The following is a 26,387-nucleotide window of genomic DNA, read 5'->3' as shown; positions in this document are numbered from 1 at the left end:
GATGGTACAGAGACTTCTTAGTTACCTGAAATTGATCTAGCTTCAGAAAAAGGAAGGGATATAGCTGTGGAACTCTGCTGCTCCTGAGCAAAGAAACCCCTGGAGAAACACCACGTATTTGCCTGGGCACAGCACTGTGGTGGTGCAGCTTTCTGGCCATGTCCTGTGTGTCACTTCGTACTGGTGTTAGCACCATGTACTATACTAGCACACAGCCTCTGCATGGTGCTTTGTGGCATGATTTAGCCAGGCTCAAGGACCACCACCTCAGCATTTTGATCCCAGCTGTCTAAACTTGCCTATCCAAATCTGCAGTTTAATCCAGATTACTGAAAGACCCTTAGGAGATAGGTTATGCCCAAAATGTAATGGAAAATAGATAGATGCTTAACTGCAGGTCCCAGTTCCTCTGGTAAGGTTAGTTGAAGACCCAAATTTAAGTTTAGAAATACGTACATAACCATATAAATAGTGAGCTGATTTTGTGAAGCTTTTAATGATGAGTGAGACTTTCAAAATAACTTGCAAAAGAATTCAATTCTCACAAAAATTTCATGCGAGTTTACCGCATCAAGATAAAGATTTGGTAGCACAATCTCTATGTATTTCCTGAAAACCTTAATTTTTAACTCCCTCTGTGAAAAATTGCAAGCTTTGGTCTTGCATGAAGGCAATTTGATTTCCTTAGGTAGTGGAGAACTTAGAGTTTTATAATGGAGCTGAGCAATACCTGTCCTTGAAAATCTGTGCTGTGTTTTTTCCTTGACATGCATAAGTAATGTCACCGCACCTACACAATAGGGAAGCCACCAGTTTTTGAAAAGTTATGGTCATTCCTAGCTTTTAGTTTGCTAGATTTCTTTAATTAAACTTAGATTGACTATTTAATTTCTTCAGTGTAGTCAAAAAATACCTGATATTACAGGTCTTTCCAACCCAACATTTCAAACTCTGATTCTGCAACTTGAAGATCCTGCTGTGCACAATTTTTTGAGCTTCCCAAGTTTTGGTCATTTGCAAGGTTTCTCAGCTATAGTCTTAAATCCTGTCCACAAAATGAATGGGGAAGTGAGGGCAAGAAGGATTCACAATCCAGATTTCAAAAGCTTAAAAAATTTGGCTGCTTATACAAAATTCTGAAAACTATTTACATTTTGAATTTGGCAGAAATCTGACAATAGTGCAAAGCTTTAGTATTTCAGCATTTCTATTTTGATTATAGCAATTACTTGAATCCACAGAAAAACACATTCCAGTATGAGGTATGAAAGAAAAAAATGAAGTGAGAAAGCTTTCCAGGCAAAACAAAAAAAGAAAGAAAAAAAAAGTCTGTAGTCCAGTCTGAGTTTTGAGTAAGAAACTAATTTAATTACACTTTCCTGTCTAACAGCTCACCATGAGTCATTCATGGGTTAATTATACATAATCAGATATAGTTACCATCACAATAGAGCCCTGTTCTTGGAAACTATTCATAATCTAAAGTTTTCAGAGACAACCAAAGTGCTTTACCCTTTCATAGGAAAAAAAAAGAAAAAAAAAAAAAAAAGAAAAAAACCACCCAACCAACCAAAAACCAAATAGCACAATAAAATTTAATTGAAATTAGAGGGCACATTCTCAAGGATGTTTATTCTTTCTCACTCAGATGGAATAAATGGGCTCTAATGTGGCTGTAAATAGCTGGTGGAAAATTCAATTTATGCCTCTGTTCTGTTGCCTCCTGTTCTTTTGTTGCACTGTGTCTGTCCCACAGCTGCTTGAACCTTAAGATAACACCTGCACTGTATTCACCTGACCCAACTCCCTTGAAAGAAAATGTATTCTGGAATGGAAGAAGATATCCTCCACAACACAATTACTGTAACACTTTATTAATGGCAATATTATACTTGCCTAATACAACTGTGTTTATCCTTTTGCAGAATGCAGTAAAAATATTCAATAATATTTAATTTACTGTGTATCCAATGTGTTTCTTCTGTGTTCTGCACAATTATTTGGAATTAGTGCAGAAGTTTATTAGTGACAGTGGTGGAATTATGGCTTTTGGTGAACAGGAATCAGGGTCATCTGAGTAGGGGTATACTGCTGTCAACCATAGAGTCAGAAAGCAGAATGAAACCTAGATGTACTATGCATAGCCCTCTTCCACCTACCCACCACTGGAAAAGTCTCCTGATTAGTTTTTAAGAGTATGGATGCACGATCTCAGGGTGGTACACCAATGTCATTCTGCCAGTGGGCAATGACAGGACGTGTTGCCAGAATCACTGTAGATGCTACAGTAACTTGTGACCTTCATGTCTTGTTCACACCATCCGTCAATCAGCAAAGGAAAGGAGTCAGTCATATGGATTAGGGTCATTGCATAGTCTTAGGTCTCAGGCCATTTCACCTTCCCCTGGGCCTCCAGCTGTGGGTAGATCTTCAAGAGGTGCAAATTAGCATGGCTGTACAGAAGCCAGAACGACACTGAGCTGGAAGAGCTGAGGTAGATAATGGAGAGCTCATTAAAGATACCACACAGGGAAAGAAAAACATTTGCTGACTTTATTTGTATTCTGCTTCCATGACTGTACAGGATTTTATTAAACAAGAGGAGAGCATACCCCATCATCATAATAGGGATGTTAATAGGGAGAGCTAACAGTCATCAGTGCATCTGAAGAGAAATTTTCATAGGAAAAAGCTTCTAAAATGAGCATGCAAAGGAAGTAATGTTGGATCTGTAATATTTCAAACACAACAGGATGTACATTCATGTAAATGTATATGCAAATTAGATGCAGCCCTCAGGCGCTTGGTGAGTTTCCAATGAGGCCCTTGAGGCTGCAAACTGTTGATTTAGCATATGAGCCTAACCACTCACACTAAAATGCATGCATTAAATTAATATGGAAAGAATGTATGTATCGGGGACTTTTAAAAAAGTTAAATATTGATACAGTCTCTGGGTAGCTCCCATGGACATTTGGTTTCCAACTGGAAAATGTTGTAACATGGTGATTTTACCTTTTATAATATGGAATAAACAATGTGTTGTCTATGTGATTAATGTGAAGCCTCAATCTGTTGTACTCATGTTATTTTCAAGGATAATTATGTCACAGCTAACAAACTTGATTACAAACAAATTTGATTAAGAAACTTGATTCATCAAATACACCTCTCTCACTCCTTTCCTCGTGTTGCACTTTAATATATTTTGCTCTAAATGGTACTGTTTTTCACTAGATAAGTAAGAATTAAACATGAAGATATTAATGTTAATTCTCACTTCTCCCTTCTCAATGCTTTCCTTTCTCTGTGACATAACTTAGCGATTTGATAGAAAAACTTAATTATAAAATTTATCAAAATATTATCTTCCTGCATCAGTCCCACAAAACAATGTATCAAGGCCTGTAAGAAAAAAAAGAATCAGCTATCACATATCTCAATGAATTTGAATGAAGAATGTAAGAAGTGCTCAAGGATTAATTGTTTTGATTACATAAAGGAGGAAAACGTTTCATTATGTGTTACTTTCCAAAGAGAACTTAGAATTTGTGAAAACACATATTTATTGCTAGCAATTTTTTTTTTCCTGAGAAGACTAATTGAACTTGATCATTCTCACCTAATATTTGATCTGTTGTTGACTTGGTTCTGTAACTCAAGAGAATTCATGGATTCCTCTTCCTTAATCTATTAAGGAAGCACCAGACAGAGAAGCTGGAAACGTTAGAAACGGAATGGACAAACGGAGACACAGCCCTGGTTTGTGAATGGATGAGCTGTTCATTGCTACCCTAGCATACGGCTGACTGCTGCTACAGCTCTGTGAAATGCCCATCCTCTTTCCTGTCCTACAGAAATCCCCCCTTGGTGGAGCTTTCAAGGTACTATCAAGACCCCCTTTGCTACTGCATGCTTAGTTTTTCCTTACTATTTCATGCTCCTGTGGACAAGGGAATATTTCCTCCCATAATGTTCTTATTACATTTTTGTTGCTAAATTATCGTTAAATCTTATAAATGTGCTACCAATTTACAATGCCCAAACCAGATAACAAAAAACCACAGGTAAGTCAGGAGGAAAGAAAAAAAAAAAAAAGATAATATCAAATACTAAATAGATTCTGAACATGATTTTTTTGTTGTTGTTAACTAGTCAGCAATCCAGAAATGATCATGTATCACTTGGAAAACTTCTAATATAAACTCAGAATTTCAGGGATTTCTAAACCTGTTCCAATACTTTTATATTTGATTTCTTTGCTGGTCAGAAAGGAGTTATGGTAAACTGAGAAAGCTTTTCTTGGACTGCCTTTGCAAATCCCCAGCTCGACCTCTTGTGCAGAGGAAGGCTTTGAGCAGACCTGTGGTGAGCAAGCCAGACACAAAAGGTGCTGTGACTTAATAACCTACCCAGTATTTTATGATGTAAAAAGCACAGGGTTTGCTCTCTTCCCTGGAGCAGCCCAGCAGGTGAAGGCACAGAGCTGGCTGGTAGCCACCATGGTCCCCAGGTTCCCCAGGGGTCACTTGTCCCGAATCAGCCCTTAAGCTGATCCACTTGAACGCAGAGATCTGGCTCTGCAGCTCCAGGGAAAGTGGTGGTCTAACCCCGATGCCACTATCTATGTTTTAACAAATTATTTTGAAAGATGCTATTTACACCAACGATCTAGAATCTAGTTAAAAACCAAGAGTATTTAAAATTTCTTTGGAGGGGAAGAACAAAAAAAATGCCTTCCCTGGCTGCTTTTGTGTTCCTAGTTTTCAACAGAAAAAGGTTTTTTGTTCAGTTAAGCATTCTGACAATAGAAATTTGTAATGCAAATGCTCCCAGTCTGTCAATGGAAGCAAGCTAAAAAGTGAGGCTTTCACCTATCAGCACTGTTGCATCTGATGTGAGAACCATTTTCCAGAGACTATTGCAGTCAATTAATCAAATCAGATTTGCTGATGGACTACAGCTTGCATTTGTATCTACCTCAGTGAGAGGGGGGAGAGAAAACTTAGTCATTTTGTACTGTTGGTAAAAACCTTCGGACACGCAGAAAGTTCATTACATAAATTGTTAGCAAGCAGGGTAGAATTCTGCATTGTGACACAAATCTGCTTTAAAAAATTTTCAGTGAATAGAAAAGCGAAAATTCTTTCAGACACCATGTTTTCTCTACATTTCTATGTTCTATCACTTCAGTTACCACTGGTTTCAGTCATAAATTATATCGACATAGAAGGAGCCTAGTTTTAAGGGCTGCTGTATGTCTACATGATAAACAACTAGATTATGAAAATTAGTCAGATCAGATGGATGGGTGGTGTGCTGTTCTGCAGCAAGACTCTGTGATCAGATGGGTAGCCCTTACTGAGATTGGACTCTGTCAGTTCTGCTGCATTTTCAGCTGTACTACCTAAACAGCCAGACACCATCCTGCACCTGCGGACCAGCTCCGAGCTGGGGGTAGCTGCCATACCGCCAGCCCGCCACGGAAGGGACAGGGGGAATGTGCTCCACGTACCAGCAGCCAAACTGAGCAAGTGCTGCCCAGCCACAAATTCCAGTTCCATCCTTCTCACTCTAAGGGTGCTGGCACTCCCAAGGAAGTAAATCTATATTTACTTGAGTAACAGCTAAGGTACTGGGAAACTGCAGTGGGTTCCAGATGTGGTCTTTAATGAAGACCTTAGTTACCAGTGGAAAGATACAATGAGTGGAATGAATTCTCAATCACATTTTACATTAAAAGCTTCATAATTAATGCACATTCAACTGCAAGTTAACATTTTATTTGCCCTCCAATGCTGGAAATGGTCTGAGAGAGGTTATTTCAAATAAGCAACATGAGGCTAGAGAGCTGCTCAAAAGAACAGCACTCACAAGAGTACTATTACTATGTTTAAAAAAAGAAGAAAAAGAAAAAAGAAAAGTATGAGGGAACTGTATTCTCCTGTACACAAACATAAGTCTGTCTATAAATGCAGTTGCTGAGTACATACGTAAAAGAGATTGTCTCAATGATGAAACAGTTCTATGAGGGCCATCTGTATCGTTCAAATTATGCATCACTCATCAAGAGTAGCATCTTTAGTGGGTTAGACCTTCTTTTAAAGTAGAATCTTCATTATCAATTGAATGCTTTGAATCAGGCAAAAAAGTTTACAACAAAAAGCACTGTTCTGCTAACAAATCTGTTTTTACTAATCAAAACACCTTTCTCCAGAGGAGAAGCCGGTAAATCTAGAAACATATCTGCAGGCCGGTATTAGAGGGCTTCCCCTACCTTTATGGCAGTGGAGGCAATCTGGATATGGTGGAGCCTGCGCAGCGTGCTGTCCCTGTCAATGAAGTAGGATGCTGCGAGCTGGTGCAGGGTCTCCAGAGTCACTGCAGAGCTGTTCGTGCTGGGATCACTTCCCTCTGACCTCTTGCTCAGCTTCCGTTTGTCCACAAAAATTGTGAGTGACTCCTCTCCTGGGCAGGGAAACAGAAAGCACAGCATTCATCAGGGACATCTGCTGCAAGTCTCATTTTGCCAGAAAGAAGGTGGCAAGCCAAAGTTTTCCCTGGCTGTTGCCTAATGTTTAGATATCCCTCCCTGGTGGCAGAGGCAAAAACTTCAGTGCTTAAGCACATGGACAACAGATACTATTCTAGGTATTTATTCTTATGGTTTGGTGCCTCATATGAATAACAATTATACAATAGGAACTATTTATGCCTAAAATGCAATGACACCGGGCATAGATCTGCTATACTAACTCCTATTTACCCACAACAGAGAGATACTCTGTAGACATTCAATTTAAAACATGCATAAAACTTGTTTATTTCCAAAGTTGCTTAATACCTTCAACTTTTTTAGCATTTAACATTAGCATTTTAAAAAATGGAACCAGGGAAATACCTGAGACCCCTTTTTTATTATTATTATGTTTCTTTCTTTTAAAACATGTATCATGTCTGATTTCAGAAGATACTTCATTACAACTTGTTATAAACAATCTTGTTATGAGCAATCCTGTGTTGTCTGATCAATTCAGCAATGCTAAAATGCCTGAAACCTTATAAAACAGTTGCCTTAAACCAAATTTATATAACTGAAAAGTATAAAAATATATTAAAAGAATGTTAGCTATTTTCTTTTAAAAAGGGGAAACATAAATAGCACTTTCCTAACTCCCAAAGCAGAGGTGTCTTTCTGAAAGCAAAGAGAAGCTCCAGCATCTTACACTGTGGATTTCTCACTTTCTTTGTCTTTAAAGAGATGTGCAGAAATACTATTGAATTTAGACATATTCATTCTTGTAGGATTATTGAAAACAAAGCCAAAGCAAAATCTCACTTGTTTAACTAAACAAGTTCTTAAGAACCATTCCAGATCAGACCTACTGATACTGTTAAATTTGTAAGGAATTTTCCATGTTTATAATTTATTTCATGGGTATTTTTGTCTTGTGTTTCAGACCAATCAGGACTTTGTTCATTTAGTAATGTGTTTAGGCAAAACTCTTCAATTCAGAAAATGAATCAGAAAAGTAGTTTTTTAACTCAGTGTTTTCTTCAGTGCAACTTATGTCCAAAGTAACTACAAAAACACTTTTCTGACTTTCCGAGCCTGTGTTCGGTGACTTGCATTCTTCAACATTAATCTCAAGAACCAACGAATACTATCATTATACCTGTATTTTAGGTGCTGAACGACTCCACTGAATGTTATTCCCTTGTTCTTGGAAAGGAAGCTACCCAGATAGGGTCTGCCTCGCCACTCGTGCTAGTTTCATTGCTCACCCATCTGCTGCAGTGGCGTTTTGCCCATTCAGAGGGTGGGCTGCCAGCTTTGGATGGGTTTATGTGCCAAAAAGTAATAGCTGTAGAGGGATAATATGTAGGATGAAAACATGACATCATCTTCAAAGGGCGATAATGTTGGTGGTGAGCAATGCTAAATGAAGAGCGCGTGCCTCTGTGCAGGAGGCCACATCTATTGACAAATTCGACACACAGCTACCTCCACTCACAAAATTCATTTCTGTTTGGAGAAAGAGTGAATTCGTGGTAATCAATGTACCTTACAGTGTTTCCCAATCCCTCACAAATTCAGAGGACAGTCAGGCCTTTCAGACCTTACATAGGAAAAACTGCCATTATCCAGGAGCCTCTTATCTAATTAGACCTGCCAGGCTTGTCCAGTATGTTCATTTTGTCCTGGAAGGGACAGCTGCTGCCCAGGACAGCTGGCTATTCCAGCTGGAGCCTACCTCGGCTTTCACCACTATATTTATACTTCTTCTCCTACAGTTTCATAATGGGTCGGTTTTTTGAGCATGCAGTCATCAAAGCAGGGATTAATTTCCTGAACTCCAAAGAACCAGGAATTACAGCAGCCTCCGTAAGTAACAGGATTTCCCCATCCAGTTACCTAATCTCTCTGCTCTAATAAGTAGACATAGGTTTGCATTTTATTTAACTACCGCCAAAACCTCCTGCAAAGCAGCCTACGGTTGCTTGGCAGGGCAGGTATGAGCACGTTGCACTAGCGCAGACTGGAGCACCACTGTTTGCTATGCTGCGCTGCCGTGCGTTGCTGATGGCCCGGTGGCCAGGTGGGCCGTTATTCACACCGTGCTGCATCCATGCCAGCTGCCATGGGTACGGAGCTGGAAAAGTACAGCAAAGTCTAATGACTTGTACTCTAAGAGAAATTTGCCGTCAAAACCTGGTCTAAGTTCCAACATTGCTGGCATTCAGCTGTGCCCGCACAATAAAACCTGCCTCTTCTAAACCTGCCTTGTGACTCTGGCCAGCGTGAAAGATGTTTGTGAAATGAAAAGTGATGGAGTGGGCTGAGAGCTGAGCCAGGGGCCACAGGCTTGATGCAGCTGTTTGTGGAGCTATAAAGGCACGGTCATACCAGAGCAGACGACATGAGAACTCCCAGGGGTAAATACTGTGTCAGTGACCCGTTCAGCCTGCGCAAATAAAGTGTAAAATTTCACTAGGAGATCCCTCCCATTTTTCCCCTTTCCAGAGGTCTTAGCTAATATATTTATTTTACAGTGACCTTTGCAAGCTCAACTGGCTTTCCGCTGGAAATAGCTTATAATGAATTGTAAGATACAAGAAAACAAGCCCTTAATGTTGCAGAAAATCTCTGCAAAGCGGAGAAAAATATTTTATTTATTTTTTATGTTTGTTGTGTTTCATTAGCCAGCATGCCACCCCATCCTGCTCTGGTGTAAACTCTTTTGATTGGTCTGTATTAGTTATTAGTAGAGACGGTGGGACTGCTTCTATGTCAACTGAATTCTGGTAAGATTCGTTATTAAAACAGAGTTTATTCACTTTTGTTCCCTTCAAAACCATTTGTTTTCCAGGGGGGTGGAGAGCAGAACTACAATAAAACCTCCTGTTTCAAAAAAATAACTTGAAAAATAACAGTGTTATGTTGCTTTGATTAGAAAATGTCAGGAAAATAACATCTGAACTCCCTCACAGTTATCACATCATCCTATTATCCTAGTCGTGCTTGATCCCATGCTTGCCGTGGCAGTTGCTGGTGGGGGTGTTTTGTCAGGCAGGATCCCCCAGCACCCAACCCCTGCCATCTCTATCCCCACTCCGTGACAGATACGTTTTCTTTTTTCATGCTCTGTAACCAGGTTGAAATGATTTTGAATGTTTACTTTGACTCAGATCACATCAGATTACATCTCCCAAGGCTGATGAAAGCACATAGCTGGAGTGATGGGGGCCTTCAGTGCAACTGTGATGGAAGCCCCTTCTCCTCAAAAGTCTCTACATCGCATTTGTAGGGCAGCTCACACAAGCGGGTCCTAGCCCATCACTGGTCTTCTCAGGCACTATGCTAATACCAAGTGCAATCAGGTAAATTTCAAAAATATTTCCTGCTCAAAAGACATCTTAGAGTTTCTGGAATTTTTTCATCTGTCAGAGGTGATTTAGCACTTGCTAGAAAAAGTGGATTAAACCCCAGAGAACTCCCTCATATGTTAGCACTCAGGCATCCATGTCACTGCAGAACTGTAACAGGGATCCCTTTCACACTCAGAACTCAGGGCTTATAAAGTAAAATCACTGGCTCGTATTTAATTTGTGGAAGATAATTAACATTTTAAGTTCTTTTTTCTCTGTCACATCTGAAACATGGATGGGTCTTGGTTTTTTACTGGTTATAGTCTGCCACCATGAAATAGGCTAAGACAACACCCAAGCATTAGTTAAAAGCAAGTGTGTTTTAAAAAACTGTTCAAAGTTTTAAATTTTAAGAACTGAAAATTATTAATGCCAGTGTATACTAAGAAAACATGAATATTCAGCATTGGATCCACACAGCTGTATTCTCTCTAATTCACAAAATTCAAGAGTCAGTTAACTTCATTTTCTCAGGTTTAAAAGAAATAGCACAAAAACATTTGGTCGTGCTCAAAACAATGCTACATAATCCAATGAATGGTTCAGAAAATTACCAGAGTCACTGCAGTGATGCTTTATAACCATGTAGCTGATGTCACTGACAGATACTCACTGGGGGGCAGGAGATTGACATTCACACTATAGACTGGCATTGGCACAATATATACTAATGTCCCCCTGAGCCCTGGAATTTGCTAGCTTATAACTTAGCCTATATATTTAATTCTTTCTAGGTTTGTATAAACATACTTTCCACTATTTATATTTATAAGTTAAACTAACTCCTGAGTTTAAAAAAATATTCTACATGACATTTTTCAAAAACTAAAGCATAAAATAAAACAGGTATATAGGAATTTACCTAGACACATAACCCATCCGTGGCCAATTAGGTGTAAGGCTTCTAAACAATAGTTTAGAAATGGCATTCAGAAATTAGAAGTTAATTTTGTGTACATATTAAGAATATCTTCACAAATTATTTAAGTAAAAAATGCAAATCAGAATCATTGACATGGTAGAATTGGAATAACGCTGTAACAACTGTAACTAAATATAACCATCTGTTGAAGGAGTAAATACATTTTGTTATACATAATAATACATATTATTATGATTTAAATATTTAGTGCCATTTTCTAACTCAGTTATTGAGAGATTGTTCTCCTGTACCTACATCTTTGTAACAATGAAAAGATCATATGCCTTGATGTGTCATATTTTTGTCTGTAGATGGGGAGTGGTAGGAAAAAGCAGTGATCCAAGCAGTACCCATCACTTCATGTCAGAGAGTGAGGAAACTAATAAAAGGAGAACACTCAAAGGCAGATATATCTGAGTGCCATGGACAGTTACCTACCTAGAGCTCTGTCTTTATATACATATATGTATTTTACAAATGCATAAAGGTCTTTGGTCTATGAATGCCTCAAAAGTTTCTGATTAAATAGAATACTCAAGAACACTCAGCTACAATAGCTGTAATGCATTATAATAATAATAAAAAAAAAGTTATACCTTTGTTATAAAAAAATAGCTTAGTGCTAGTGGAAAATCTATTCATGTATGGATTGCAGAATGTACTGTTAAGGTTTTAGCAGGTCATTTTCCCAAACTTAAGCAGATGCTAATGGAATTGCACAGGTTCAAAAAGCATATAAATTAATGCTAGGCCAGATGTGGTATCATTTCTGTGGTTCGAGTGAGTAAAGTACTCGTTAATTCCATACATACAATCTGTTTTAGTACTTAAAATTTTTCTTCTTTAAGTGGGGAGAGAAAAGAAAGAAAATATATTTCTACATTTTTCTTTTCCCCTTAGCATCCATAATCTTAAATGCTGGAAAGTTTATATACCTGGTGGGTTACAGGTGGGGGGTGGTGTTTGTTTTCAAACCTGAGGCTAAATTTTCAAGTTTCTTTCTCACATCAGTCATTTGAGACAGGATGCTCCTCCCTTATTTGCCAATATTTTGTCTCTTACATGGAAATAATTGTTATAGAAAAACAAAGGTCATATCAGCAGTTAGTGTGAGCATAAATCTTTCATAAATTATTAAGATTCACTGGTTTACACCACCTGACAATTTTTCCCATCTCTGTACAGAGAGTAATATACTGCTTAAGAAGACTATTAATCAGCAGCAGAAAATCTGACCCTCTATTCAGTGTGTAGAATAGAATAGGTGTAACTATCCAACTCACCTGTGGGACTGTAATGAGTGAAGAGGAGAATGACAAGAGGTCGGAGTTAAGCTGATCTACTGACACCCATTAAGATTGTCTGTTGTCAAGACCAAACTGTTTCTTTTTGTTCTCAAAGACTCCAACATTATCAAGGGATATTTTGTGACCCAGAGAGGCGAGTGTATAGATGGTCTGGTAATGAAGACTTTAAGCAGTTACGACTGACAATAACAGCAAAAATAAATAAATCTCAAAACTCAAGATTACCGTTTAGCCAATTGCCTAAAAAAAGTTCTAGTTTCATAAGAAGCCTTGGCAACCTCCTGCAAATTTGTTTATACAGAACAGTTACCATGTTTCCAGATGCAAGTAGGACTTATTTGCAAAAGTCCACTATCTTCATCTTGCAAAGCACGCAAATCAGTCTCACATCACCCAAAAGCCTGGAAGGCCCTGTCATTCCATTGTAGTATGTTAGTTATCTGTAATTTTCTCATTGCCAAGCCTACTGGTTGGCTGAGTAGCCTTTACATCTATACATAGCAACAGCATTATAGTGAATGCCTTTGAAGTAGGATCCACTGATATTTTTCTCTTCCTACACTTATTCCACAGTGGTGCCCTAGGCTTCATGATAACTTCCAGTTCTGAAGCTCACCACTGTACACTAATTTTTGTAAACCATTAAAGTGTACAGCAGCTAATGCTCTTGCTTATTATTTGGCAAGCTGGACCTTAATTGCATCATGCTGTATGTTAGCAAAACAGAAAAGTGTAAATGCAGAACAAAAGGAGAAAAAGTAATACTGTGTATTGTCCCTCATTTAAAGGAGGACATTTGCTTTTTGGAATTGCTAGGTGAAAGCTGTTAAAGAGTTTAGAAACACAATTCATAGAGTCAGAAAATAATTTAGGCTGGAAGGGATTTCTGGCGGTCATCATGTCCAATTCCCTGCTCAGAGCAAATCTGATTAAATGTGGTGCTCGGGGACTTGTCCAGTAGAGCCTTCTCTCACCTTCAAGGACGGAGTTCCCTTGTATGAGTCCTTTCTTACCTTTCCCCTAAAGCTGCTCTGGTCAGTGTTGCCTGGGCTATGTAAATTTGCAATTTTGCTAACAAAATCAGGAGATGTGTAGTCACAGAGGAGTGGAGGAAACTTCTTCACCTCCTAGTACTGGCCCAGCCCAACAGAGCATCCCCGTTTGTGCACAAAATTTAACAAAAATGAGCAGCCATTTCTCTCCTTTCCCTGCAGATTTGACGCTGCAGATAGTCAATGTAGATGCAGTAGTTACTCCTGTGCACCGGCACGTGAGCACGCCCATGAACCCACTGCTCAATGCAGCGTTTGCTGTGCAAACAGTGGATTACATAGGGTCCTTCTGCCAGGCAGCTTGAAGCTGCTCATTATGGACATTTGGTTTGTCACAAGAAGATAAAATTTCCATAAGAAACAGAAGCAGTGAGAAATGTAATTTTCCACATTATCTTGTGGCAACAAGAAAAATAGAACTTCCCTAAGTTCTTGTTTGAGAATGCCCTTGAGGAGTATATATCTGCATTTGTGAATAAAGATTTGGGAACATATCACAAACAACCATGTGCAAGGGTTCCCTTTATGGTCAAAAAGGGATATTCATGAAAGCCAAATGGTCACAGAGGCACACAAATCTTACCACGGGATTGTTCATTTGCCAAGCTTTCCATGTCCATGAATACAGATGACTGGGGATTCATTAAATAAAAGTACTATGCACACACAGTTTGGTCTTCTGCTTTTAAGGAGCTACGTAAGTGACAAAGGTTTCTGAATAAACCAATTTTCAATTAAAGAAAAAGTAGGAATACATTATTGAAAGTGAAAAATATAATTACATGTTATAAGTGTGGACAAGCATCTCTGGGAATCTCCATTCAATGTAGCACCCAAATGAGAACTAACACAGACAGGAAAGTATAGGGTTATTAGCTACCTCATGAAAGCATTCTTAGATATTTCTAATTCCCTGTAATTATTTTAAATGAACCAATTTTTTGAAGTCTTCAGCCCCCATCTAATGATAATGGAAGGCAGCAAGTGTGCCTGAAATCATGCCTAAAAACTGAGGCTAGGGGCCTAAATCAAAACCCATCACACTTGATATAAAAACTCTCTTTGACTTCATTAAGTGTTGGCAGAGCCCAGAAGTCAACACTGACTCTCTCTGTGTGGAAAATTTTTCCAAGCGTGTGGCAGCTACTGCATTTTAAGGCCTTTGTGAGGTGGTCTGAAGAGGGATGAGAAAAGGGCACCCTGCCCCAGTTTCCCTGCAGCAAAACCCGAGGCTGTGGGGACAATATCGAATGTTTAAACTACAATTTTCAAGTGTCTTCAAAAGTAATACCCGTGAGTTTAACTTTTTACTTAGGGCCACGCTTCCTAAAAGGTGTCATGTCTGCAGCTCTTTTGTGATCAGTGTCATACTGGTGTTTTTTACTTTTAAAGAGCAGCTACTCTCGTTTTCCCAGAGCTGTTGGGCCCAATTTCACCTTGAAAGTGAATTTCACCATGTGGAGGTTCCTACTGAAAGTTATGTTAGTTAGTCATCAGCAAATAGCTAATAATACTAAAAAATATTTTTACCATTGCATAATCCTTGCATTAGGATACATGCTTCAGCCAAATCTTTAATTATTATGCTTTATATTTTAAGAAACATTTTCTTTCACTTCTGCAGTTAGTTTTTCTGTTCAGATGTGCTATGTGCTGTATACACAAGAAAATTGATGGTAATATATAAGAAGTGTACTTTTAGCATGGATGAAATGTACTGAGTAATTAAAAGAAATTCTGGGAATTTTGTTCCAAATCACTGGTCAACACATGTAAGTTGTTCTTCAAATTCTAATGGTAATGAATTTGCTTTAGAAACACTAGTTTCCAAAATAATGGTAGGAATGAGTTCTTTATTATTTGAAATAACCACAGCAAAAAAGAAGTTCACCTTGTTTCTAGAATGGTCTTTTCCAAAAGGAAGCTACTGTGAGCCATTTCAGCTGTTAAAGATCTCAGATATCAGCCAAAAGAGAATAAGAAGAGTGTCATTTCCTTAATATATGGTAAAAATTCAGTTATGAAATGTATTAAAGAGAACCATTCCTCAGGTGAATAAAGGATTTTGACAAGACTGTTCTGTTGGAAGGATACTCAATCACCAGAATTATCTTTAATATAATCATCCACCAAGGGATAAAACTGCATTTTGAAAATGTCAGTTCATTTTGAAATGTCTAGATGGGTAATCACAGGTACTAATTATCTTTCATTCACAACAATTTATGCTCTCTCTTGAACATTAGGCCTCTTCACTGGATTTCTTCAATCCATGTAGTGACTGGATCCCAATGATACATCAGGCTACCTTTTCCAAATTAGGCTGTGGGGATTTAGAGATGCAGATTCCATTATATTAATAGGAATCACATGGCAAAATCTCATCATCCTATTTTGAAAATTTAGTCACACCGGTTAAGTGAAGACTAGTTCTAAAAGGGGTAGAGTGACAATACAGGGACTTCCCAGCAGCCAACGTCGTTTAAAAGATTCCTAGCTGAAAAGATTTGTTGGAAGTTATTGTTACTGGTTTTCTTGCTTCATGTCTGCAGTACCATGATGGACTTGTGTAATCTGGTATTATGTAAATTGTAAGGACCTCTTACAGAAAAAAGGTCACTCTCCTTAATGACCCCTTAGTGCAGAGATACATCCCAAGAAGACCAGAAGCCTGCACACCAGGAACTCGAGTAAAGTACTTCAATCTTAGCTATGGGATTTCTTATTTTTTTGTCTGTAAAATTCTTTACACAAGGTAAAGAAATTTCAACAGCAGAAGATGAAGGAACCATGAGGCTTGTAGACAAAAGCTGCTCCCATGCTTCCAAGCCCAGTCCAGGGAGCGCTGCTCAGCCCAGCTGCTCCGAGAAGGAGCATCACAGTTTACAGAGAAATCAGTTGTGACCACCACTTTTAGATCAGTCACACCAAACCGATGCACGATATTTCCAAGCGTTAACCCTACCTCCCAAGGTAGCTGACAGTAGGAAATGTGTCCCATATTTCTTGATAAGGTTTTCTGTGATCTGTTGCAGGGTCGGGCGGCGTCCGAGTAGCCTTATGTTACGGAAGAATTCAGGGGCGAGTGGCAGTGGGGAGCCAAGGAAATTTCTTCTTTCGACAGCAAGATTGTTTACTTTCCAGCGGCCAAACTCTCTGCAAAACAAAGCAATTCTCATTCAGAAATATGTCATTCGGACAAATGTTCTTCATTTGCAAGCTACTCTGCTCTGTTGACTGCTGGAGGCGGCTAGCCGGGTACTATAACAGGCCTTGACAGTGATACTCTGTCATGTGTTATAGGCATAGGACAAGCAACCAGTGTTATTTATTAGAAGTGGAGGCAGTACTCCATAATAAAATCATTGTTTGGAAAAAAATAAATAAAAAATAAGCCACTTATGGTGTTGCTGTTCCTATTGTTTATGTTTAGCCTCTGATGTGAGTACAGCCCTAGAACAAGCAGATTTGCTAGAAAATGAAACTAAATTAATAATTTCCCCAAATCTGGACCAAATGCAATAAATGTTTTCATGACACAAGGCAAATTTTAAAAACATTTGAAGAAACAGGCCATGCTCTTTGCTTTTGATGGTAGGTCACTTAGGTACATAGCTGGCTAATTTGAGCAATTTGGAGAAACACTATCACAGCACATTTGACCTTACTATGATATTTCCAGTTTTCTGTACTTTTGGCCTCTATTTTGAGGAAATATGTAGACAGCGGGACCGATTCCTAAAAGTAGATGACTTTTCAGTTGTAGGAGGGATATAAATGAATTCAAAGATTTGTCCCCTTCCCCTCTCCAAAATCAATCAATGATAACAGGGCAAACAAACAAGTCAATTGCACAGCAATAAACACATTTTTTTTATTCATTTACGTACCAATTAAGATACCAGATAAAGTTATTAGTGGAAGAACTCATTGTCCTCAAAATCTAGCCAAGGGACACAGCATTTGTAGTAACTTTGTGTTTGCAAGGTACACCAAGAGCTGTTTTGGTTAAAGACTTGAGTACTGTGAGAATTAAGTCCAAGGAAACCTCTGGACTGTGGTTTAGCTGCCACTTTGTGGAATCATTCATATAGCTATATCAATTAAGATTTTTCTTATATAAGATTATAGAAAAGCAAAAAGATTAGCGAGCTTGAAAGATCCTGCTTAAGGTTCCAGCTAAATATAGAACAACATTCATTTACAAGATTAACACAGAAGGCAAAAATCAAGGATGCAGTAGGAAAATAGCATTTGAGGGATAGCTGAAACAAAGGAGTTGCCTGCGGCTGACTGACTAGGATGAGCTATGTAATACATAATCAACACTACTATTTTTCAGTATTTTTACATCCAAAATTATTGGTAGAAGCCAGATAAATACATTCTTGCATAGCCCTTCTACTTTCCAGCACTTTCCTGTTTCACTTGCGGATCCAAACTGTCTTATACCCAGTCTAGCTTAAACTTGGATGCATAACATGGGACTATTTGGTGCAACATCCATGGATTGCCTTTCTTCTCGAAACATGCCGTTTTTTATCAAAAACAAATCAGAAGAATTACAGTAGAAAGAGATTTATGTAACTTACCTGAAATATAATGTAAGTTACCAAACAAGAGCATGAGACTAAACAGACCCCCTGGTTTCTTAAAGACTCTACACATCACCAGTGTGCCAAATTAGTATTTGGAAATCACTATTTGAGGGGGTGTGTGTATGTCTTTCAATTCAGTTGTCAGGTTTTGAAGTTTTCTCTCACAAATTTAATTTCCTTTTAAAAATGTATAAAACCTATTTTTTTCAGCTTTTATGGAACTACTGCATATCAGTAGAAAGAAATTATAGACAAACATTTTTAATTCCTAAAGTGAAAAAAATATTCACTGGGCGTATTGACCACATTAATACAGGCACTAAAACCAGTGAATTACCCTGCACTGTAAATGTACTTCTTAAGTGAAAATAAATAAATAAATAAATATTTAAATTCTGTGCTTTCTGGGCATGTTTGAGTGGCTGGGTTTGTTTTTTTTTTTTCCCTTTGAATATGTCAGAAAATATAGGTCAAATGTAATTCCTGAACAGACCATCAAGACAGAATTGCTTTGACAACAAGAAAAAAATACAAATTTTATTACGTAAAATAGTCATTTCATATCTTGTTGAAACCTTTCCTTCTAAACTAGCTATCAGATTAATTGTCCATACCAAAGCTGAGGTTCAAATACAAGAATAACAGAATAGTTAAGATTCTTACAAATGCTAGTTTGCTGCTACTCTTCCTTTGATTTTCATTGCCAGAATTTTTAAGGACAGAGAAGACCACCATAATCCCCTCACACGTCCCCTTTCTAATGCAGGCAAAGGACCATCACCAAATGGCTCTTGCTGCCTATGTCAGAAAGTTTGTGACTGAAGAAGAAACTGTCTCCCAGAAAAACACCCCTTCCTGACTTAAAAGCTGATGCTGAAGATTTCTCAGAATTTCAGAACAATCTGTTGTAGCATTTAACTACAGGGAGTGCATTTTATTTTCAGTTTTAACATTGCTAATTTCAATTTCCAATTTTGGGAGGTTTTAATGTGAGGTGGTTTTTTGTGGTTTTTTTTCCGAAACATTAGGTATGTTCTGAGTAACTAATTACAGCTCCTCTTAACCTTGGCCTAAGCTGATTGCCTTTGTGTTTCTTTGTGAATTGTGGTTTTAGATATGTCCTACAGCTCTTCTCCAAAAGTCACAAATAATTTCTTGGAACAGTAAAGCTAGAAACAGCGGCCTCTTCCATACCAAATTCAGAAGTATTTCCAAGTTGACCTCCTCATGTTCTACTGCAAGTCCTTTATTTACAGAATCCAGGGATGGAGTTATTCTAGCACTAGGAGAAATTTGTTTGGCTTAGTTAAGCAAACTAATTCCTCCCACATTTTTTTGCTATGGAAAGGTTTTTTTGCTGTATCTTATGCTACTTCAGAGAAAGCAAGTAGGTTAATGCTACTCTGAAGGTTTTGGCATTCTTTTGTGATTCAGAGCATACCAGTTGGAAGCCATTATTAGTGTAGCAAGTAATCATCTTTTGAAACTCACTGCTGAGGAAACTGAGGAAGAAGAATATAGAAGCTGGATTATTATTATTACTTTTTTTAAAAAAAAAAAGATGTCAGTTTTATAACTCTGCCACAGACTGAGCTGAAGCTTTTAGAGAACTTACAAACCAACTTTTATGTTTTCCTGAAGCTTTTCTTAAATTAAGTATTTTAGAACCTGGAGAGAAGACAACGTAAACCCTCTGGGAGAGGCAAGAAGAAGTGCCATATCTGAAGACAAAAAAAGAGACACAGAACACCAAAACTGAGCTGCCTGGCTGCAAGAGCAGCGATATCTAGATGTGGACAAGCAAGAAAGTGACTAGCAGCTTCTCCAACAGGACACCAGAGGAAAGACAGCAGACCTGAGAAGTAACTGGGTTTATCAGAGCAAAGCATATCAGCAGGGAAACCTGGGCTGGAGCTGGGGGGTTGGGGGGGATGTTCGTGCCACATTATTTGTAGCATGTTGAGTGAGGAAGCTTTCACAAACTCTCTCTGGGTATGTGAGAGTCACTAATAACTGATATCCTAAAATTAGAGCTTTTTTTTTTTTTTTTTTTGAAATTTCATTGTAAGTAAAATCATATCCTTACCTTCCTTTTATATGATTTATATAGATAAATATATTTATATACTTATAAGTTCTTTTTCTTCTCTTGATTTCACCTTGCAAGCAGCAGTATCTTCTCTCCTGTTTCCTTCTCCCCTGTTTTATCACACAGCAAAGCTCAACCTTTATTTACCTGTTTGCCTTGCAGTCATTCTCTCTAACACAAATTCTCCAGCCCTCAAACGATTTTCGTTACCAAATGTGCATTACTCTCCTTTGGAAATCATGTTCCTGTTTGCTGCCAAAGGCAGACTAGCAGGCCTGACACAGTTAATGATGATCTTTTTAGTAGAGAAAATACTGCCTTCCAAAGTCGCTGGAGTACCATTCATCAGAAGAACACCTCCCACAGAATAACATAGTATCTGTGCTGGCTGCTGGTCAAGAAAACCAATGATGCACTAGAGGTATTAGAAGCTTATTCTTTCCTCCTCTTCCTCTTCTTCTGCTGTGTGAGAGCCAAGACTAGCAGCTGTCATGGCTCTATCAAGAAGAAAAGATTTAATAGCAGGTGGTATCTCCTGTGCTGCCCATCTATTTCCAGCCCAAGTAGTATGTTAAGCATTGGATGGAGTTCCTTAATGCTCAGGGCAAAGCCTGTTGCTGAGAAGGATGATGGCTTTGAGTTCCTGGGCTTGTATGAGAGAGAGGAAATAAGTCAGTCTGGCTCCTAGGATGAAGCCTATAATGGAACCTCATTATTATCATGAGTAGTGCCAGAGGCCATGGGCATCATTCTCTCCATCTTCCTACATATCAGAACTGTGTATTTGTATGTCCTACCAAAAAGCTGGTTCCTGGCTGGTTGGTTAATGCATATGCAAGAGCCCCAAAGGCCGACGGTGCCAGCTCTGCCCAGCTGTACCGCATGCACGCCACAGCCCGTCTGCGGAACAGGGTCTCCTGCCACTTGTGCGGCTTGGAGGAAGATAGGCTGAAGAACGATCAGTCAGGGAGTCAGTGTGGGGTAAAAACAAGCACAATTTCAAATGCAGGGTTTATTTCAACACTATTTCTTTTATTATTTCTTGCTGTTTCTCATTTGTGTTGATACGCTATGGCTTTCAGAGTGATGTTTAATCTAAAAATACTGTTCTGACATTAAACACTCCTTACTAGAGTATTGTACAAGTCGTGGGCATGTTTTTATCTTGAAAGAAGCTTAAACTGCAAGTGGATCTGAAAGCAATTCTAGAGCAGCAGGCCAACAAGGCTGTGAATGTCTCTTTTGACTTTAAAGCCATAGTTGGTGTTTTTTTCAAATGTGTATATAAATTATACATTTTCTTCTACCACTGCATTCATTTCAATACATTTTAAATAATACTTTATAGGAGAATATAGGGAAAGGTCTATATAAAACATTTAGTTGAAGGAAATTAAAAAAAAAAAAAAAAGACATTGTACTTTAAAATTGTAGCATGTGGAAACTTTGAAATGGGAATATAATCTCTGCTACTGCAGATGGTTAAATCAGAGCCTGCAAAGGGATTTACATTGAGTGTGATGGATTCCTCTTAACAACAACAGTCTCTCCTAAGGTCAACCATATGCAAAATAGAGCCCAGGCAAATTAGCAATGTTAGGCCTCATTGTAAGAAACTTAGATGTTTTGTAAAACAATACTAGTACTGGTAAGCATAAATGTTAATGAATACCATCGTGGCATAATTTGGAAAGCATTATTGGAAAAAAACCCACTCCACATCATTTTTAATACTAAACTCTTCTGTGTTCCTTTCTCTTAATGTCTTCTAAATGAGACAGCTCCAGCCTTGGACGTTGAGAAGGGGACTGCTTCAAATGGGCTGGAATGACAGTGGGATTCTGAAGCCAATATTTCCCATGCAGCTGCAAGTTAATCTGTTGGCAGAACAGCTCAATGAAAGAATATACAGTGTTTTTCTCCCCCTACCTTCTTTAAAAGGCTGAGGATTTCTTAATGCCTAAGGCCATAGCTCGAATAAGGCCAAGATGATATAAAATGAAACTACTACCATATTAAACTTCAGAAGAAAAAGGTCACCAAAACGTTATAACGCTCACGACTTGCATCACGCGCTGATCCATGACCGGGGCTCACGCAGGCTGCCAGCTGCACAGACACACACCCCAGACAAGCTCAACTGCCTGGCTCTGCTGGGGCCAGAACACTATCTCACCACCATCAACCGCAATTCCTCCGTTCCGTTCAATGCAAAAGCTACATATAGCTACGGCTGTTGGAGGAAACTGCACACAGCCTCATTCCTCTACAGGAGACAGGTTCAAAGCAGATCATACACACACCACCTGGCCCCAACTAGACCACATTCCTACAGATTTATAAAAGGATCCCATGGCAGCAAGGTCCCATTACTTTGCAGCTACCTACTAGTAGTCCCACAACAGTAAGACATAAGTACAAAAAATATTTGCAAGAAAGACAGACAGACAGACAGACAGAAAGAAATTGATAGATAGATAGATAATAAGATAGATAAATAAATAAATTGGCTTTTAAAAGAAGATTCAGCCAGATGTGGACAGAACCAGAATCAGGTAATAACCAAGGCCATGTTATTCAGAGACTGTTGGGTGAAAAATCTCTCCTTACCAGCACAGGTCATAAAACTTTCAATATTTATTAAAATCACTTAAGCGATGGAGAATCTGCTACAACATTTACGAAAATGTTTACTACAGTTGAATTTTACTATTCACAGTGAAGAAGGAGGGAATTAGTCATATCTTGACTGAGCAGCCTTCTGAAAATATCTGCCTTTCTATAGAAGCATGATAATAGGGACAAATACTGCAATATGGGCAAAGTAAACATAAGAGCTTCCCTTGAGGGGGAGAAGAAGCAGGGCCTGATACTATATAATACATCTTATCTATATCTCTTAAAATTGTCAATTATCCAGACATGTTGATTAAAAAGAAAAAAAACAAGATATAATAAGGTCCTTTTAAACTTATTTCCCATTGCTGAAATAGAAAGAATTTCTTCATTAATCATATCCTCATAACTGGCATTTTCCCAAAGTCAGAACGGGAATGTTTGCTAAACACATATGTATTTCCCCTATTATTGCTTATATTTATACTGGCTTTCATCTTATAATGAATAAGCTCTAACATTAGGATTTCTTTTTATCATAATACACCATTCTTTTGAAAAGTCCTAGTAATACTCTTGCCTTTCTATGTCTTTTTCACCTTACCAGTATCCTAACACCTGAAATTCTACTACCAGAACTAGTATCAGCTTCACTATCTTCCTACATAATGCATATGAAATATGTAGAAATCTATGAACAAATTTTAATAAAAAATATATACATTATATAACTAGAATGTACTCAGATGTATTTCTTTTTTATGACTACTCACAGACAGATTATTTTACCAACTACTGTGACATAAATAATTTGAAACATGTCACCTGTCATGAACATCAGAGTTTACTGCACAAAAGAAAGGTGGCTTTCCTTTTGTCCATGACTGATGGACATTTAACCCTGTAACACATATACCAAAAAATTCCTCCTGTAATGAAATCTGAGAGGGAATTATTTCTGTATCTTGTCTTGTGGCTTTACTCTAGCTTTTTACCTATAGTTTGTGATATTCTTCCAAACACACTTGTGAACATGCATTCAGAGTCTCACCGTTCACATATCTAACTGTGCTTGTACCCATGCAAAGGTATTTGCACAAAACTAATAGCTCTTTGTGACTTGATCGTATTTGCCTTCTGCCTCAGAAGAATCTCAATAACCCAAGCATTATACAGCAATAGCATGAAGAAATGCACTTATAGGGATATGTTGCAAATTACACAAAAGATAAAGAGCAAGAACTGGCAGAACACAAACACTTCTAATCTGAAACATGTTTGTATGAACTGTCCATCTAATAGTGAGGAATTGGTGAACTGGGCAGTAAAATTGCAGCACCTTGCACAAGCTTTTAAGACAAGGATTAAATTCCAACCAAATTTTACATTAGACCTACGTATGACAATAATGAGTCACAGAGCGCAGAAAGGAAAGGGAGAATCCCTAGTAAAACTACTCTTGCCTCTACTGCATCTGAAAAGGAGAATAACTGGGATATTTAGGTGTTTCTTACAGTCTGAGTAAGCAGAACATAGATTTTGCAGCTTTTTCATATTTCTGGGGTTTGAATATCCAGATGTGCTCTGGCCAGTAGGTATTCTTTCCTGTGTTAATGAAATAACAATACGGATTTACAGCCTACTAAGTAAGAGGGTGGCATTTTTTGAGTCACAGGTAATTGTCCATTCAATTAATTAAGAAAAATCCAGGTCACTATTCATTATCACTGGTTTATATATTTATTCTTCCCTGCAAGAAGTACTGACTTCATGGTTTGTCACATGTTTTAGAGGGGTAAGAAGACGGTTCATTTTCCCCTTGACAGTATCAAGAGAGTTTCTAACAACTTATACCAGCACTGCTCAGTAATCCAGCCCTTCTAGTCTTGGCAAGATCAAAACATCCTTTTTTTTTCCTAGTTCATATTTGCCCATAGGAATCATTTATTATCTAGGCAATGGGTTTTATAAAATGGTGCATTTGCTTAGACGTGTGGAATCCAAAAAGTTACTCTGACTTGAAGATTCTCATTTCTTTCAATTTATTTTCAACTGTTATGAAAGCTGATGTTGTCTAAAATTCAATGTGATGAAAAGGTATGGATTTAAATTTTGTTAATGCGGTAGAAATACCGTTTCCTATGTTTTCCACAGTGCACTTTTTACCTTAATTATGTTACCCAGAACATTTTCAGAGAAGCAGGTATCTTACTATCTTAGCTGAAACAGTAGTTAACCTTCAAAATGGAGAAGACTGCCTTGGAGTTTTTTGATACAATAAGGAAAAAAGTTATGAGAAAGAGAAACAGAAATGTATATTTACAGTCTTTTTGTCTAACCTTAAGAGCCAATAGATATCATGGTCCTGTAGTTGATTGTACATGAAAAAAACCTAACAACTGTGGGATTTTATGACTGTACCTTTTACTGCTTCAAAATCAACAAAAAAAAATCAGATTACTCTTCTTTCTTTTCTTGTACTGACTAAAATAGAAAAAATAGAAGCAGATTCCTTGTAGAGATGAGGAAGAAGAATCTGTGGAAGTGTTTGGTGCAATAATCAACATACAAAATTACAATTTATCAAGACTGAATCAACATAAAGATCTGTGGGAAAAAATAAAACATAATAGGGGATTCATTGATTCAGTGTTGGTGGATACTCTCAGGTGAATTACAGGGGAAACACAGAGTGCTAAAATACTTCATCGTTACATGCCACAGCTAATACTCTCAAAATCTTTGAAATGTCTTTGATTACTATTTTAATAATTCCTGTTTCAGAACTACACATTGATCTGTTGTACTGGGTAATAGAGATGCATACAGACAAAATCAAACTGTGATAAATAATTTAAAATTTAAAGATTGTGTTTCTTAGTGACCTTACTTCGCATTTGGAAAACTGATGCACAGTAAGGCTAAGGGTATAGAGTACTGTGAGTAGGCATGACCTCCTCTTCCATGTTCAGAGGAGACCAAAAAGCTTTATGACTTGGCTGGTGTGGCAAGGGATGTAAGATCTTAAACCCTTTGAAAACCGTTTCTGGGACATTACTGATACTCAGTATTGGCTTAATGCTCAGTGTCAGGGAGACACCAAATTCCTGTCTACTCAGACCAAAGGCTGATGTTGCTCCTGTCTGCCTGGAACTGGAAAAAGGTACATTAAGTGATTAGCCTTAGACAAAATATATATTCTTAATCTAGTCTCAAATATATTCCTAAATGCTGATCCAAAGCCTTATCTGTGAAGCTATACATAATGTTTAGAATTGTTCCTTTTCCAATAAGAATGTTATATAAACTTAAATAATCTTCTATAGTGTAGATTATTTATAAATATATCCTTCCAAATAAGAGACTTTTTGTCACCCATTTAGTTCCACACCACTCTTGCAGAGTGCATTCCAGAAGTACTATTTACAGCACTGATGGATGACAGTTACTTAACCTGCACTTGAATTTATAAAGGCAGTTCTTTCTAGCAACACTCTGGGACAAGTCTGGATTTACACAAATGTAAATCTCACAGACATATGCCTGAATGCTGTTTTGGTATTGTGAAATATAACAACTTTACTGTTGCTGTTTGTAGCAATTCAAATTGTTGAAAGCAGTAGAATGTAAACCAAAGTATTTTCTGAAAATACTTTAGTGTATTATTTGGGGTTTTTGTTGGTTAGCTCTTGGGGGAATGTGCTGCTGGTTTTCTTTGCATCTAAATTTTACCCTCCTATCTAAATGTTGTTCCACTGGTAGCAGGAAATGCTCAGATCTCTACTTGGACATAAAAAATAAAGCCAGGGATTCTTACCCAGCAAATAAAAAATATTTCAATTTTATTTTCTATCCCAACAAAAGATGCTTCTT

At 37.9% G+C, this 26,387-nt stretch overlaps 1 protein-coding gene across 2 annotated transcripts in view; it reads right to left on the bottom strand.

The window, feature by feature from the left end:
* BRINP3 (BMP/retinoic acid inducible neural specific 3) overlaps positions 1-26,387 on the bottom strand; it is a 214,049-nt gene that overhangs the window by 79,453 nt on the left and 108,209 nt on the right. For both annotated transcript variants that reach the window (XM_005440093.3, XM_027806587.2), the window contains 2 exons: positions 16,177-16,367; positions 6,278-6,468 (listed from right to left, as the gene is read on the bottom strand). In XM_005440093.3, the coding sequence (XP_005440150.1) occupies positions 6,278-6,468; positions 16,177-16,367 (382 nt within the window). The remainder of the gene's footprint in view (positions 1-6,277; positions 6,469-16,176; positions 16,368-26,387) is intronic.

Source organism: Falco cherrug, chromosome 12 (assembly GCF_023634085.1).
Source record: "Falco cherrug isolate bFalChe1 chromosome 12, bFalChe1.pri, whole genome shotgun sequence".
In the NCBI taxonomy this organism is placed as follows: Eukaryota; Metazoa; Chordata; class Aves; order Falconiformes; family Falconidae; genus Falco; species Falco cherrug.
This window is presented reverse-complemented; position numbering and strand designations above follow the sequence as displayed.